At 52.0% G+C, this 14,972-nt stretch overlaps 4 protein-coding genes across 4 annotated transcripts; 2 read left to right on the top strand and 2 right to left on the bottom strand.

The window, feature by feature from the left end:
* Positions 1–3,618: 3,618 nt before the first annotated feature.
* On the top strand, positions 3,619–4,711 carry sre1-0 (Sterol regulatory element-binding protein 1; the record flags this gene model as incomplete). Its single annotated transcript, XM_032032622.1, has 2 exons — positions 3,619–3,684; positions 3,776–4,711. The coding sequence occupies 2 exons, from the start codon at positions 3,619–3,621 to the stop codon at positions 4,709–4,711; spliced, it is 1,002 nt and encodes a 333-aa protein (XP_031888179.1).
* Positions 4,712–6,871: 2,160 nt separating this feature from the next.
* Positions 6,872–7,372, top strand: CGGC5_v011505 (uncharacterized protein; the record flags this gene model as incomplete). The annotated part of the gene is made up of 1 exon (XM_032032623.1): positions 6,872–7,372. One exon carries the CDS (start codon positions 6,872–6,874, stop codon positions 7,370–7,372), a length of 501 nt encoding a protein of 166 aa, XP_031888018.1.
* Positions 7,373–7,593: 221 nt separating this feature from the next.
* On the bottom strand, positions 7,594–8,816 carry CGGC5_v011504 (uncharacterized protein; the record flags this gene model as incomplete). The annotated part of the gene is made up of 3 exons (XM_066152538.1): positions 7,594–8,087; positions 8,135–8,208; positions 8,518–8,816. 3 exons carry the CDS (start codon positions 8,814–8,816, stop codon positions 7,594–7,596), a joined length of 867 nt encoding a protein of 288 aa, XP_066008289.1.
* A 1,100-nt stretch (positions 8,817–9,916) lies between these two features.
* On the bottom strand, positions 9,917–10,573 carry CGGC5_v011503 (uncharacterized protein; the record flags this gene model as incomplete). Its single annotated transcript, XM_066152537.1, has 2 exons — positions 9,917–10,407; positions 10,459–10,573. The coding sequence occupies 2 exons, from the start codon at positions 10,571–10,573 to the stop codon at positions 9,917–9,919; spliced, it is 606 nt and encodes a 201-aa protein (XP_066008150.1).
* Positions 10,574–14,972: the final 4,399 nt, after the last annotated feature.

Raw genomic sequence — 14,972 nt, 5'->3', positions numbered from 1 at the left:
TCGCAGGCATATGTGGCAGCCAGACCGGGCCGGTCCAATCTCGAGGCGACAGTCCAGACACAGCGTCTCAGTCTGCGACAGGTTGAATGGTCGGTGATGAAAGTTGTCGCTGAGGTGAATTGTGATTTTTGACCGTATTTCCCGAGGTCGTTTGTCGTCAGTGCCTAGACCATGCTGGGTCTTGTTAGTTAAGAGGGTTGCAGTTGGATTTGCAGATTTGCAGACGGCGCCCGTGTTGGAGTCTCGGCTGGAGGAAGATGAGGAGAAGCAGCAGCGGTCTTCGGACAGGGAACAGGGGACGGGGCACAGCAATCCGCCATGTCGATCAGCACTCTGCACGGCAGGTCTGAGGTCAAACAGAGCCAATCCGCAGCGCGGTTCATCTGGTCAATCGCGATGACTGTGGTGGTGTTGTCTGAGTGAAGATGACCGCCGGACTGCTGGCGATGTGACTGCGCGGGTTGTCGACTCGGGTTCGCAGATGATGCATGTGACGCCAGTCACCAAAAACAGCATCTCTTTCCGCTCGGGGAAAAACGTAAAAGAGACAACGAAAATGAGCACGGGGAGTCCCAAGAGAAAAAAAGAATGGGGATGTTGGAAAATGGATCGAAAATGGATCGAGAACACGGCCACTGCGAAAATTGTGAGGGCGCACGGGAACACTCGGGGATGGCAGCTGCTACCACTCGCAAAGTCACTTCCTGCCCAAAACAGGCGGGAGGTACCTGATATGATGTCCTGCCTGCCCATTGGCCACGGGTGGGGCCGGGTGGACCGTGCTGCTCGTTCGATTGGGGGAAGGAATGGGCTGTTGGTCGCGACGTTCGACGCTGCAGCGAAATCAGACCACTTTGGCCGCTTCTCGACCCAAACCCTCCTTCCCACAACCACAACCTTGCTCCCCAACGACCTGACCCTCATCTCGCTCATTGTCGCCGGCATCATTCAGTCGCCCTCCGGCCTGAATGTCCAATCTCTGAGGCTGAATTGGAAAACTCTGCTGTGGCCATGTCCCTTCATTGTCCGATGGATGTCCTCGCTAGGCACCGGACGCCCTCCCGCGGCCGGACAACGGAGTCGCAAAGCATCTACGATCCGTCACCGGCATCGTCGATGCATCTCCGTTACGGATACCGCTTGTCTATCTGACGTCGCCGATGGATGCTACCATTGCTACTGCTGCTATTGTTGATGCTGCTACTACGGATATTGCTGTGGCTGTTACGGATACTGCACCTCAGCTCTGCTGTGGCTCGTCGCTCCTCGCCGCCGAGGCCGAGGCTTCAACCACAGCCCAGCACCTTCGGCTCCGTCTCCCGGCATCTTCGGGTCTCCACGACCAGATGCCAGCTTGCACATCCTCCAGCCCATCCTCTCCACCAGGGCAACTTGACGTTTAGCTTGAGAGCTGCAATCAGTACCAACCAGCCGCTCGGGTCTGCCAGCGCAGCACATCACCACGCACATCACCGCCCAGAACATGTCACTCATGCCGTGTTTGGTATGGCGTACCCCAGAGACCGACGTCCTGACTCTCATCCTCGAAGCACCCATCTTCCAGAACTTGGTTGGGACCTGGCACACTCGTCGTCCGTGCCAGGGAAGTGGAATCCCAAGTGGGAAGTGCGTGGGAGACGTGGGCGGGCGTGGGAGGGAGGGGACCCTGGAGATCTCGATCCCGCGGCGCACGCTGCCTGCCGTGGGCCACCTGTCAAACCGTTTTGGACCGTTTGCACTCCCAAAAGTAGTACATGCACCAGCACGCATGTCAGCGACTCTCGACAGTCAACTGGAACTACGCTGCCGCCAAAACATCTTCATCAAGCAAGGCACGACGACATCGACACATGCACCTTGCACGCGATACCCACAGCCAGCCCACGCCATCACAGCGACCGCATGCACGTCAGGAACATGCCCAGCCCTCGGATTCCCATCACTGCCCGTCCATCAACACCAATTTCCCCTTCACCGGCCCCGTTTGCCAATTATGTAATGTTTGACACCTCACTTTTTTGACGCCGTCAGGAATTACATGCGCTCCATCTCGGCCGACGAGGACGGGATCTTGGTTCTGAGGGGTCTCGGGACATTGCCAACTGACGTCCTGGGGTGGTCCCTTTTCGGGGTCCCTGCGATCCAGATTCATCCCATTGCATGGCATCGCACGAGATTGAAGCATCCGAACCAAGGTCTTGACGCCGAGTCCAAGGTTTTGCGACAACTGAAGCGGCTCGCAATCTGAAGGCATCGAGAGAATGACTAGCGACACAATTGCTGATGGCCAGATCTTATGCAAGATGATGACGGCCGGGGCAGAATATCGCAAAGAAACCGCTCGCTTCCGACGCCCCGTGGCCTCATGTGCCCGTACTCGCAATTTAGCTTGAGGCTTATTGCCCGGTAGCTAGCCAACGCTCAAAGTTGGCAACGGCTTTCCTCTCCCGCCAAGCTACCCATCCGCCCCTCTATCGTTCTATTCTCTTTCCATCTCGTCGTGGCCCAGTCCGGGATTTGCCCATCCACCCCGGACCCTGTCACCGTTCCGAGCTCGCCCTCTGATGTCTCTGTTCTTAGTCAGGGCGCGGGACTCGAGTCTGCTCGGTGGGCAAAGACATTGTGTCATTGGAAACTGCACTGCGCAGCATGCACCGTTTCTCTCCGTTCCAGATCGCCGCAAACGCCTTGTATCGGAATCACATCTCCCAAGCACCAGATGTGCTTTCCCATAGCACCAGAAATCCACAAGTAAACGCAGAGCACAGCAGTTTCCGCGGTTGGTGCCATGGATCAGGGATGACATAGGGCCACCGGGCGGTCACCTCTCTCCGGCGGCCCCCTAGCCTCTCCCAACATCCCTACCAGGTACGCCGTCCTAATGGACCGCTTGCCGACTCGGGATCCTCCCTCGTGCATGTGTCAAAGTAAACTCCACAGCACATCTTATGTCAATCATCAGTCTTTCCACCGTCGGATCCGTCCGCCCGCACCATCCCAAGCATCCACCCCCCGGCGTTCTCTTCGTTTACTGCTGTGCTGCCGGGCAAGTGACCGTCAGACAGGCCCTCTCTGCTCCCCCGGGGTGTACAAGGTGTGCTCGCCGCACGAGCTGCCGTAGCGCACACCCGCAGTCGTACCTTTTTCTGTCACTTGTCCCTTGTTCATGGGCCGGTCGTATGACGAGCCCGTCCATCGCCAGTTTTGCTCGCCGTTCCAACCCGCGCCCGCCTTACCATGGCCCTCATCACCCCCAATTCTCGCCAGGTGGCCCACCCTATGCTACGCCGCGGAGCTCTACCCCGGCCGCCCTCTGCCAAGCAATTGGGAAACGCACCTCTTTTTTTGGTTTCTGCATTTTCATCGAGTTGTAGGTATATAGCTTTGTCCCTCCGTCGAGTAGTCTCCCCACCTGTCCTATGCTCGAACCATCAGCCTCAATCGCCAAAGTAACATCATCATACAACTACACATCTCGCCATCCGGCACTTGCACACACACACCTACACACATATCTGGTCTTCACTCCCTCCGAGTAACGCCACCACTTCACACATCTTCAATCAACTCACCACCACAACAACCCCTGGACACATCTACCCCTCCATGAATCGAACCATGGCCCAACAACAGTCCTTCGATTACTATCAAGTACCCCAGATGCCTCAATCGGGTGTCTCAATGGTAAGCCCATTTAACCGCCCCAATCTCCGAATAACCTCACTTTTTCTTCTCTACATTCCAACAAGCCGAAGATTAACACCTCCTCCAACAGTCACCTCCAGAGCTCTCTCCTCTCTCTTTCTACGACACCCAAGCCGATTTCAGCGCCGACTCCGCACCATCCCGCGGCTCCCCCGTCTCTCCCGTCTTCCCCGCCTCCTCCTTCACCCTCCCCTCTGGCACCGACTGGCCCGCCTACTTTGAGAAGCCCACCCTCTCCCCAGACCTCGACGTCTTCTACGGCGAATTCGGCAGCCCAATGTCCTTCCTCTCCTCCCAGAACATCGCCCTCAGCCCCACCGCCAACCCCGCAGACCTGACCTGCGACACGGTAGCCTTCGGCCGCGAGGGCATCAACGACACCCAACCCCTCTTCCAATCCCTCGACGCCCCGGCCCAAACCGCCCGCCCGCAACCACAAGTCAAGGCCGAGAGGTCAACCATCACCGCTCGTCCCGCCACCCAACAACAACAAGCACCCAGACAACCCGCCCCCCAACAAACACAACAGCGCACATCCCCCCGCAACGACCTCAAGCGCAAATCCTCTGCCTCCACCGCCTCCTCCTCCCGCTCCGCCTCCCCGGAGCCCCCCGCCCGCCGCACAAAGCACGAGCCCAGCAAGAACCCGCACAACATGATCGAGAAGCGCTACCGCGTCAACATCAACGAGAAGATCATCGCGCTCCGCGACGCGGTCCCCTCGCTGCGCTGCGTCGTCCAGCAGACCGAGAACCCGCAGGCCGCGGCCGCGCACGGGGATTCCGACGAGGCGTTCGACGTCGTCGAGGAGCTCGGCGGCCTGATGCCCGCGCGCAAGCTCAACAAGGCCACGATCCTGAGCAAGGCCACCGAGTACATCACGCACCTCGAGAAGAAGAATGGCATGCTCTGGAAGGAGAACCAGGAGCTCGAGAAGAGGCTGGCGGAGTGCCAGCGCTGGAGGGGGCAGAGCGAGGCTGCTGCCGCTGGGGCCTACTGGTCCTAGATACCTTGTTTTCTCTTCGGTTTTCAACCTTATTTGGTTATCTGGGATGAATACAAAAACAATAAAGACGACATAGCAACAAAGACGTTGAGGAGTGTGTATATACCGGGCTGTATCTACGATTAGAGAAAACGGCGCTGAGCGGAAGGAAGAGGGTCGATGACGATTGGGCGTTTTACGGCTTTGATATTGGGAAGGCATAGTGTTTGGGGCAAAAGGGCTGTATACCACGATGAGCATGTCATCATCTGACACGGCGTTTTTCATGATGAGGAAGGAAACTTGGGAATGAGCTGGAATAGGCTTTGTTGGTTTTTGGTTTGTGACGAGTGCAGCCAAACTCTCCCCTTTTCTTTGCGCAGAGCAATGCGATAATGAAGAAGACATTTTTACTGTTCATGATTATTGTTCTTTGATATATGTGATTGTGACGTATAAGGAGCTAGTGTATGACAGGCAATTCTTCTGTCGGATAAGTCTCCCGTCTTCCGAAACGGAAGGCTGCGGGCGTCGGCTTTTGTGACCGAAAGCGGGGCCGGCCATTTTCACGGAGCCGAACACCGGGCCGCTAAGTCCTCCATCCCGTCCTGGATCGCGCTCAAGAAGCAATGAACTTAAATCCACATCAGCACCTTCCCCATTACGTGATCACCTACTGCAGGACTTACCAAGAAGAACATCGTCCAAACAAGCACTTGTAAACATATAGTTCTCCGTCGTGACCATGGATAGGGGTCTGAAAGCTGCCACAACGGCAGCAGGAAGGCGCTCGTGAAGCAGGCGAGGGTGAGGTGGATGGCTTCTAGAAGCAGAGAATTGGGACGTGTCGTTGGTGAAGAAGCGCAAGCGGGTCGGGAGGTGGAGGATGTGTTCGAGGTGGGTGCCGTAGGCGGTCACCTGGTCGAGGAAAGAGGACGTGGGTGGGCTGGGAAATTACTTGATAGGGATGAAGTCTAGTATATGGGAATAGACCGTGGAGATGTCTTAGTTGGAAGTATGATTCGAGAGACCTTGATAGTAGAAACTGAAGTCATCGGGCGCTGGCGCAGCTTGATGGGATGTTTCCCGAGGCGCAGATTTCTGTAGGGAAGCCGAATTACCTTGGCTGAAGTTTCCTTGAAAGCTTGGGGCCATGAAAGCGCAGCAAGTCCCATCTCGTATTCAGAAATAAATTGGCTTGGCTGATAACTCGCTGACGAGCGATTGCTGATTTGAGTTTTGCTATCCGGGCGGATAACTACGCACATTAGGTTTAGCAGTTGAATTCACCTCAATTCACTTAATATTGTTACTACTGTTCTTATCCCCCTCTCTTAGCGTATCGTTATTATTATCGTCGTCTTTATATGTCTACTACCCGCCTGGTCAGCTAGAAGTATCCGCCTGGATAATAAAACTCTACCGATTTTCCACTTATGAGGTTAATAATCAAGCTGGCTCCGCAAGATTATGGAGGGAATTTAAGTTATCATTCCTCCACTCATATTTCTAGTAACTCGATTCTGCCGCTGAAATTTAATCACAGGGTGACGTAGAGTAGTGGTCTTGTATTTGCATTCGAACAGAATTCATATTTCTGAAGAAGTTCGGGCTGTGAGAAAGTTGGTATGTCATGTCACAGGAACGGCTTACTGAATTTCATGGCCGTCGTGACCCCAGTCTCGTTGGGGTATGTATGAGCCTGGCCCGACGTGATAAGGCTGTCAAGACGTCATTATATTCTGAGGCCGGCAGATTCATTCAATTCATTCCCACTCAAGTTCAAGCGTGAAAGGGGCGTAGGTTACCATCCGGGCGCATACTCCCAACTAATGGGGACCTCTTACACAGTTGCTTGTTTGATTAGGGTTGCAATTTTGTTGCTTTCATTCTCGGTATCCTTACCGTCCTCATTCCTGTCCAGTCTGGAATAGCCCCGCCCGGCGTGTTTGAATCCACTGATAGTGGATGGAGCGATGAGCGACGATCACGCCTCGGACTTAGGATGACGCTGAGCGCGACTCGACACAATTTGGTCCGGAATTTACAACGCTTAACTCCATTTCGGTATTTCGACACGAAGCTTCACGGTCATATAGAAGAAACATTCGCAATTGCAGTTGATCAAATCCGAGAAACCCCGGACTAGTCTGGTAGACATCACCAACTTTCATCACAAACATGACGACAGAACAGACCCTCTACGAAATCGGCACCGCCTTCATCCGCGCCTTCGACACTCTCGAAGACACCGAGCACATCGCCCTCCGCGCCCCCTCCTGCACGCACACCTTCGCGCCGGCCTCCATGGGCCCGCCGTCACCGATGACGAACGCAGAGCTGGCGGCGCACCTGGCCAAGCTCCGGCTCATCATGACCGGCTTCCCCGTCACGGCCAAAGAAATGCATGTCAATGTGCCCAAGCGCCAGGTTCTGATCTGGGCGACTGCCGTGGCGGAGTTCAAGGACGAGGTGAAGGGGCTGAAGGAGGGTGAGGATGGCAAGGAGTGGGATTACGTGGGGGAGTACATGTTCTTCTTGACGGTGGACGAGGAGGGGAAGATTAGTCGCGTGGTGGAGTTTGTGGATAGTTTGGGGACGAAGAGAGTTTGGGGTTTGATGAGTAGGGCGTGGGAGAATGCTGGCGTGGTGCAGAAGCTGTTTGAGAGTCGAGAGACTTGAGAGGCATGCAGTTTGTCGCATTATCTGAGCTTGGTTAGCTGAAGACTTGGTCGCCTGTGCGATCGGTATAATAACATCACTTTTCTAGCATAGTTTCGGCGGAGGACCTGCGAGATCGTCTGATCTGTTGACCAAGCTAGCCTATGTCACTTGGCTGGCGGCAACATGCATTTACGTGGCTTCATCCCAATAGCAGCGGAATCTTTGAGCCTCCGCCAACATCATTCCTCCCAGAATATGGGACCTATATCACTGCCCAAAAACGCGTCATCACAAAATTTCCTACTAACACTCGTCATCTCCACCTCAACAATCCCCTTCTCGTAGCAAGCGGGCAGACGCGCTTCAAGATACCGCATTGCGTTGTTTGCGCCTTCTCTTGCCTGTTCTTCGCTACGTTCAGACGACGCGAAGAACATGGATTCTCCTCCATCACGGACACTGTACCCTAAAGTGACAACGAAGGCGATTCGACTCAGGCGCGGCATCGCCATTATAGAGGCATCCAACGCTTCCCAATCCTCCGGGTCTGAATCCTCTTCTTCTGACTCGAAGACGGCCTGGGTGACGTGGAAGAAGATGTGTTTGAGCGTCGTCGGGGCTGAGAAGATTGTGACAAGAGGCAGGACCAGAACGTTTGGGTCGTCCTTGCTCCACTCAAGGCCGAGACTTAGGGTTGTGAGGGATGGCATGTCGGGAAGGATCAATGCGGCTCCTAGGAGATGTCAGCATTTGAAATCAATGACGAGGAACACCACTTACCACTATGCTGGAATATGACGGCCAGAGAGCACAGCGACGAAGCCGTGCTCTTGATCAATTTTAAGAGAGGTCCCCTATCATGATCAATATTATCGGCGACTAGGGTCTCCAGCTTCGGGAGTTGAGCTTGTGCCAGCGCGGAGACAACACCCAATCATATTCCATCAAATCTTATCGTGTAAATAGAAAGACATAGATGCTGAAGGTTTCCTAGTCGCACGACTGGTTCCGGAGAGGGGGGCGAGATCGCGGTAGCGACTCTTTCGTGATCGGCCACATCGTTTGCATCCAGTCCCATTGGTGTGATACATTCATGACCACGATGTCGGGTCACCAACTCCACATAGCCAAGCGCCAGAGTACTGATACTGGGCTGATCTAACATAAAGTCCAAAGCGACGCGAATATGAGCAACCCTGAGGTACATGACGCTGAGTGACTTCTGCGGCCGCGCTGCCTTGAGTAACTCCATCCGAAGGCTCCCGAAATGGCAGCAAAGGTCCAGGTGTTGGATAAACAAGTTAGAGGTTCTCAGAAAGTGACGCATGAACATAGCCAGATTGGCGTGCCAGGTTAGTTGTCTCTCGGGGTCTGGATGCTTAGGCTTTGGTTCGTCGTCGACGCAAAGGGTCTTTACTTTACGCGGGATTGCCGTACCGGGGTCCAGGACGGAGTCTAGCATCTCTGCGAATGGAATACATAAGTAGACTCTTTGCCGTTCCCAATAAAATTCTCGAGACGGAGGCAACCAGGAGCGGCTGACGAGGCTCGCGGCGGGCAGCGAGGAGGTGAGGAGATGGGAAAGACATTGGTAGAGCAGCTCTGGGGGAAAGGCTTGAATAGGCATCGTTGAGATTATCGGAAAAGATTCGTTCACCAGTATTGAAAACGAAATAAAGGAATGGAGAATTTGTGAAGTGCGGTTGCCCCTAAGGATGAGCTGAACTATTTAAGTTGAACTAGTGAAGCCGGGCTAGGTTGATTTGGGATGGACTACGGCTGGCGCTGGAGATGGTTAGTTAGCACACTTGCGAGATGATCATGGCCTTTGTTGTTTTATGCAGCTACCGAGAAGCTATCTAAGGCCAGGGTTGTCGTGCTCAATTGCATTTCGACAGTCTCTCTCTCTCATGCATAGATGGGTGTACTGGCGAAACAGGACAGCTCTATGGGGTGTTCGGTGGTAGCGCGTCATAGACATAACGAATAGGACCAATTCCCTCGAGAGAACATACCGTGCGGTTTTTTGCTTTGATAGGTTTCGTTTCAAACACAACAACCAAGTTCCGCACATAAAGCTCAAGAAGAACATCCAAGCTTTATCTTTCTTTTCACTAGAGCATGTTTCCGATAAAAGCATTAAAGATGAAGACATCGTGGGTAGAGAGTCATTACTTAATTTATGACATGGTCGTTCATCAAGTTCTAGTTGAAGGATACAAACTGTGCAATGTCTTCGAAGCCATCGTAAATCTGTACTGGACCCTAATGTTGGCCCCCGAAATTCATCCACGACGAAACATGGTACTGTCGCTTGATTTACATGTCAGTTGTGGTGGCCCTCGGCGAGTTTGGCTACCTTACTCACATTGTTCGATTGAAAATCTCATTCAACCGAAGCTACCTCCGTAATATTCAATTCTGTAAATAAGCTCATGATTCGTGTACGGCGGTATTTCAGGGGGCGTCAATAGTATCATGTCTCGGTAAACTTTCGACAGCCACTTCTGCCAACATTAGCCGACGCGAACGTTTCCTCATCTAGTTACCAACAACATATCCCTACACGACTTCACCGTCGTGTCTGAATGTCCGCCTTCTGTGTTCCAAATCTCCTACGTCATAATCCGCAAAAGCAATTCTACTCCAAGACCGACCCTCCACCCTCTTCACCTCAATAAGACCTTTGCTGCGGCAAACATCCAGTTCACCACGCAGCACGGCTAATCCCCGTTCAGCCTCTGCGGGTTCGCGAGAGACCTGGTTGCCTATCAGCCCGCCAGCGAAGAACCCAGGTGTGTAATCAATGATCGTGATCCGGCGCAGACATGGCATCCCTGCCATGATCGCATCCAGTTCCTGCCATTGATTTCTATCCTTGTACTGCGGGCTAGTCATGAGATGTAGGAAGATGTGCTCTAGAGTAGCCGGGGCTGAAGAGATCGTGGCCAGGGCTGAGGCGACGCCTGTGTTGCCTAGATTTCCTCGGCCCGGGGGGCGGAGGTAGATGCTTAGGTCTTTAAGACAGGGCATCTCCGGGAGGACCAAGTTGCCTAATGGATGTCAGCGTCCTGGGAAACGTGTGTAGTGGGAGCGATTGTTACCAGGATCGTCGAAAGATGCAGCCAGAGATTGAAGTGTTGCAGCCGTGGCGCGAATCAATCGCTCCAGCTTTTCTCTTGTTCCCTGTGGAGATTCGGCAACGAGAGTCTCAAGCATTGGGAGTTTGGTTCTCGATAGCGCCGGAACAATGTGTGACCAGACTTTTCGTACAACCCAGTGTGTGCCGTCAAGGGGTGGCCCCTCAGCCGAGTAAAGACACAGGGTTCGAAGATTTCCCAGCCGTACGGTGATGGAAGCGATTTCGTTTTCAGTATTAGCCACCTTATATTCCTTCCATCGGCGCAGGATTTCCGCACCATCGTTAATAACTGGCCCCTCCACTAATACATGGCCGACCCCAAGAAAGCTAATCTCGGGCTGGTCCAAAACAATTCTCATCGCCGGACTCAAATCATTTGTCATCAGCCACTTCACAATGAGCGATCCATGGGGCCGCGCTCGTCTGAGAAATTCCTGCTGGTGGCTCTCGGAAAGGCTACAGAGACCGAAATTGTCGAGAACCAAATCAGAACGTATCTGAAAGTGGATCATGATGGTAATGACATTCTCCCTAAAGGCTTGTATCGCCTTATTGTGGACTGGTTCATCGACGCAAATTGCCTCGACCATTTGCGGAATCGTGGTGCCGGGACCTAGGAGAACGGCGAGCTTCTCAGCACTCCGAGCCGTTAAATGGATCCTCCGCCGGCGCCAGTGGACTTCCCGGGCTGATGACCACCAAGAGCGGCATACATGGCTGGCAGCAGGTAAGGAGGAGAGAGGAAGAAAGGAGAAGCAGAGCCGGAGCAGCTCTGGAGGGAAGGTGTCGATGGACATTGTAAAGACTGGCTGGGAGAATAGGCCGCGGAGAGTTGTATGAAGTTCCGTCGAGATTCTTCTTTGTCGGAATTGGTTTCTTTTGATTGAGCTACAGATCACGTCTAGTGCCGACTGTTAGTCATCGCGGTTGTCGGGGATCCTTGTGTTATTGAGTGGCTTATCATGCATATCCAAACCTTGTTCCTTTGATCTATCGGAACTTTAAACCTAGTAAAGGCCAGGCCAGCACATACTGAATCTGGCTTTTGCTATCCCTCGATCTTGAACGCATGTGTGCAATAACGCAAGACAATAGTTTCGCATAGGGCGCCGTCTCTTACAAGGGGAGACAATAATAGAGCCGATTAGGTAGAGTCTCACTCATGGAAATGTAAGGCAACTGTTGTGCTAAAGTATAGCTTTACCAAGCCATCTTGAACATAGTTCAAAGGTTGTCATACTTGATTCTAGTGGTCTCCTGTGCATGGTGCGGCCAGAAGAGAAGCACGATCGACATTCGTAATTTCCGGTATGCTTTAGCGCGAGCATTTGCAGTACCGCGGACACTCCAGTCTACAGCTCAATGAATCGCAGCTCAGCCATCGATACTGCCTCTCCTCATGACGAATGATTGAGGACTTATCTGGTTAAAGTGACGCGGTCTGCTTTATTCTCGATCGTGCCCCAGAAATGGCCTTTCAATACTTGAGTAACTTTAACGTACGTGCATGCCGGTCATGCACACCGAGCGATATGCATGGGATTTCAGCCCTGGTATTTTGGAATAGCGTCTATCTTGCCAAGGCTCGTATGCTTACTTCCAAGGCTTATGTGGCTTATCTTTTCTCAGCCGCAATTGTCGTGATGATCAGGAGTGTCTCTGATTGGTGCAAAGATCACTGTGTGCTTCCTGACTATCGTCGGAGCAAAGGTGACCAAGAGGTCTAGTGAAGACGCTAGAAAACTGCGTGCGCATATGGATACGAGAAGCAACAGTGTTGATTGCGGTTCTTGGTTCAACATGCATCTGTACCACGGTTCACTACTGAATCATGATGACGCATTATTTCTGCAAGTGGTCTTCAACAATTTCCTGCCGGCCTTTGTAAATTTGACTTCAAGTGAAAGGATTAGAAGCATGTTAGCAGTTGCCTTTGGTTTCTAAAGACACAGTGTGTAGAATGTCAAGTATTCAAGGCTTCAAACGAAGACAGATGCCTAGGTATTGTCAAGACATATGGAGGGTGTGGATAACATGCAGGCTGGGGCTGACGGTGTTATATTACCGTGTTACAAGTGCAAAGAAAAGTGCAGAAAAGACTCGGCAGTCTGCTCTCAGCCTGGAAGCCACATCATTCTCCGAACTTACAGGTAAGCTTATACGATCGCGTGCTGTATTTGTATGTCATGCAATTTTGCTATCAGTACATATACCTGGAATATAAGCCATAGGCTCTGTTTTCTCACATCAAGTAAACCGCAGTCCTCGATCCATTTGACTGACAGTCATACTTCGGTTCTCTTTCACAGATGCAGACCTCTTCCCGAAGTCATCATGGAAAACTATCACAACTTTCCCGGTCCTAATTCTTGCCAAAAGTGTCTTTCAAGACAGTTGTCTATGCCAACCTCGGGATCTTCCGGAGCTCAATTTGGGACGGAAAGTCGTGAGCCAGCAGTATCAAACGACCCAGCTCACGTCAGTGATGATGAACAAATGAGTCTCATTTCACATTCCTGCGACGAAGACCAAGGCCCATCTAGCCAGCATACATTGATCCCGCAAACGCCAAATATCGATCCTGAACAGGCGCAGAGAGTTCCAGGCAGCCTGGAAGCCGATCCGCCGAAGTCTCCAGATGCCACCATCAAGGGAATCACCGAGATCAAAGGCACTCCGGATATTGACAAGCCATTGTGGTGTATTTGGGCGTTCGAACTGGCCTGCCTTCTACTGAGTGTTCTGCTCTTCATCTGCACGTCATTTTTGCCGTCGAAATCAGAGCACTAGCCAATTTTGATCATTAACTTTAAAGTCGTTATCGTCGTTTTCATCTCATTAAACCAAAAACCAGTGCCAAACTGGCCTCTAGGTATCACGTTAAACTCGTTCCTTGCCTTCCTCACCACCTGGTCCAAGGCTGCGTTCATGATACCGGTATCCGTTGCCATCACCCAGACTCAGTGGGCCTGGTTCGATCAGAAGAGAATGAAGCCGCAGCCCCTTTACGATCTCGATGTCATTGATCAGGCAAGTAGAGGCGTATGGGGGTCTCTAATATTGCTCTGGCGATTTCGTTTCCGCCATTTTGTAGTTCTCGGGGCGCTCTTGGTTTCTATCAGTGCCCTGACATCCCCAATTACACAGTTGGCTATTAACTACTCTATGCGAGACATTACACTAGATGGAGAAGTGGCAAGCACACACGCCATTCGGGATCTCAGTTCACCCAGAGATGCCCTAGGCATTGTCGCCCAAATTTCTACCTTTCTAGCTAGCTTTCTGGATACTACCAAGTTTATGGAACCAATTCCATATTCAGTTATCGCCAACAGGGGGGTGTTCTGTTCCACGGGTAACTGCACGTTCAGTCGTTACCATTCAATTGGGGTTTGCATGAAGATGGCTAATGTTACCTCCTCGTTAACCGTGGACGAATTCGAAAGTCCGGCGAGCCCAGGCGTGGGAGATACACCATTCATAGGTGAATCACGACGACGAATCCTGGACAGGAAAGTCTGGAATGCCTCTCTCCCCGGCGGCTATCATATGGCTCACCAGAGCAAAGCAACGATGTTCACCGACATTTTAACTGGAAATCGTACCTTTGGATTTCAAGACGATCCTATCCTACAACAAGCAAGAATAGCATCCTTCATCTTGATTTACACTACCCCAACGGCTTATGACAACACTTCATGGGAAACCTCGTATAACTCCACACCTAAGGGGATTGTGGATAGGATCCATGACTTTCGCCACGAAGCTACAGAAGTTCTTTTCCATCTCTGCGTTTATACCTACGAAACGAAGGTCTATCTAGGCAAGGAAACCACCCGAATAGTCGACTCTCTGACTGATCCACTTGAACACAACGGTAGTCCCTTTCTGAACCTAGACTGCGGGCATTTACTATACGAACCTTCTTATGCATGCCGATTAGACAAATACCAATGGAACGACACGTTTCATCTCCGAGACCCCAACGACAACCTTGCATCTTCCCTGAAGTCAAATTCTACCACTGGGGAGACGTTTAGTTCGAATTACCGCGGCATGGAAGAAATTGCTTATGTACTGAGGACCTATATCGCCGGTTATTCAACCATCGTGATGGCTTTAAACGAGGAGCAGGACTTCCCATACGTAAGCACAGCAAAAGACTTCATAACAAGCCTGTTCGAATGGGTTCTCTTTCATCATGTCAGCATACGAGACCTTACTATTCGTCAAGTTCGTATCCACAACATCTACCAGAACCTTGCAACCAGTTTGTCTGCGACATAAGTGCCATTTCTCATTCAGTATTGCTTCATCATCTGTTCTCCCGTCTTAATACTTGGAAGGATCTGCGTTCCAATATTTCAGCTAACATTTGACATGAAATTAGCCTTCGCGGCAGTCAAATCGGAGCTTTGAACTTGACAAACGCTGTGTTTAACGTCACCGGTGAGACTACCAGAATGGTCCCTCATG

The sequence above is a fragment of the Colletotrichum fructicola genome (assembly GCF_000319635.2).
Source record: "Colletotrichum fructicola Nara gc5 chromosome Unknown KSG_Nara_v1_contig06, whole genome shotgun sequence".
Lineage (NCBI taxonomy): Eukaryota > Fungi > Ascomycota > Sordariomycetes > Glomerellales > Glomerellaceae > Colletotrichum > Colletotrichum fructicola.
This window is presented reverse-complemented; position numbering and strand designations above follow the sequence as displayed.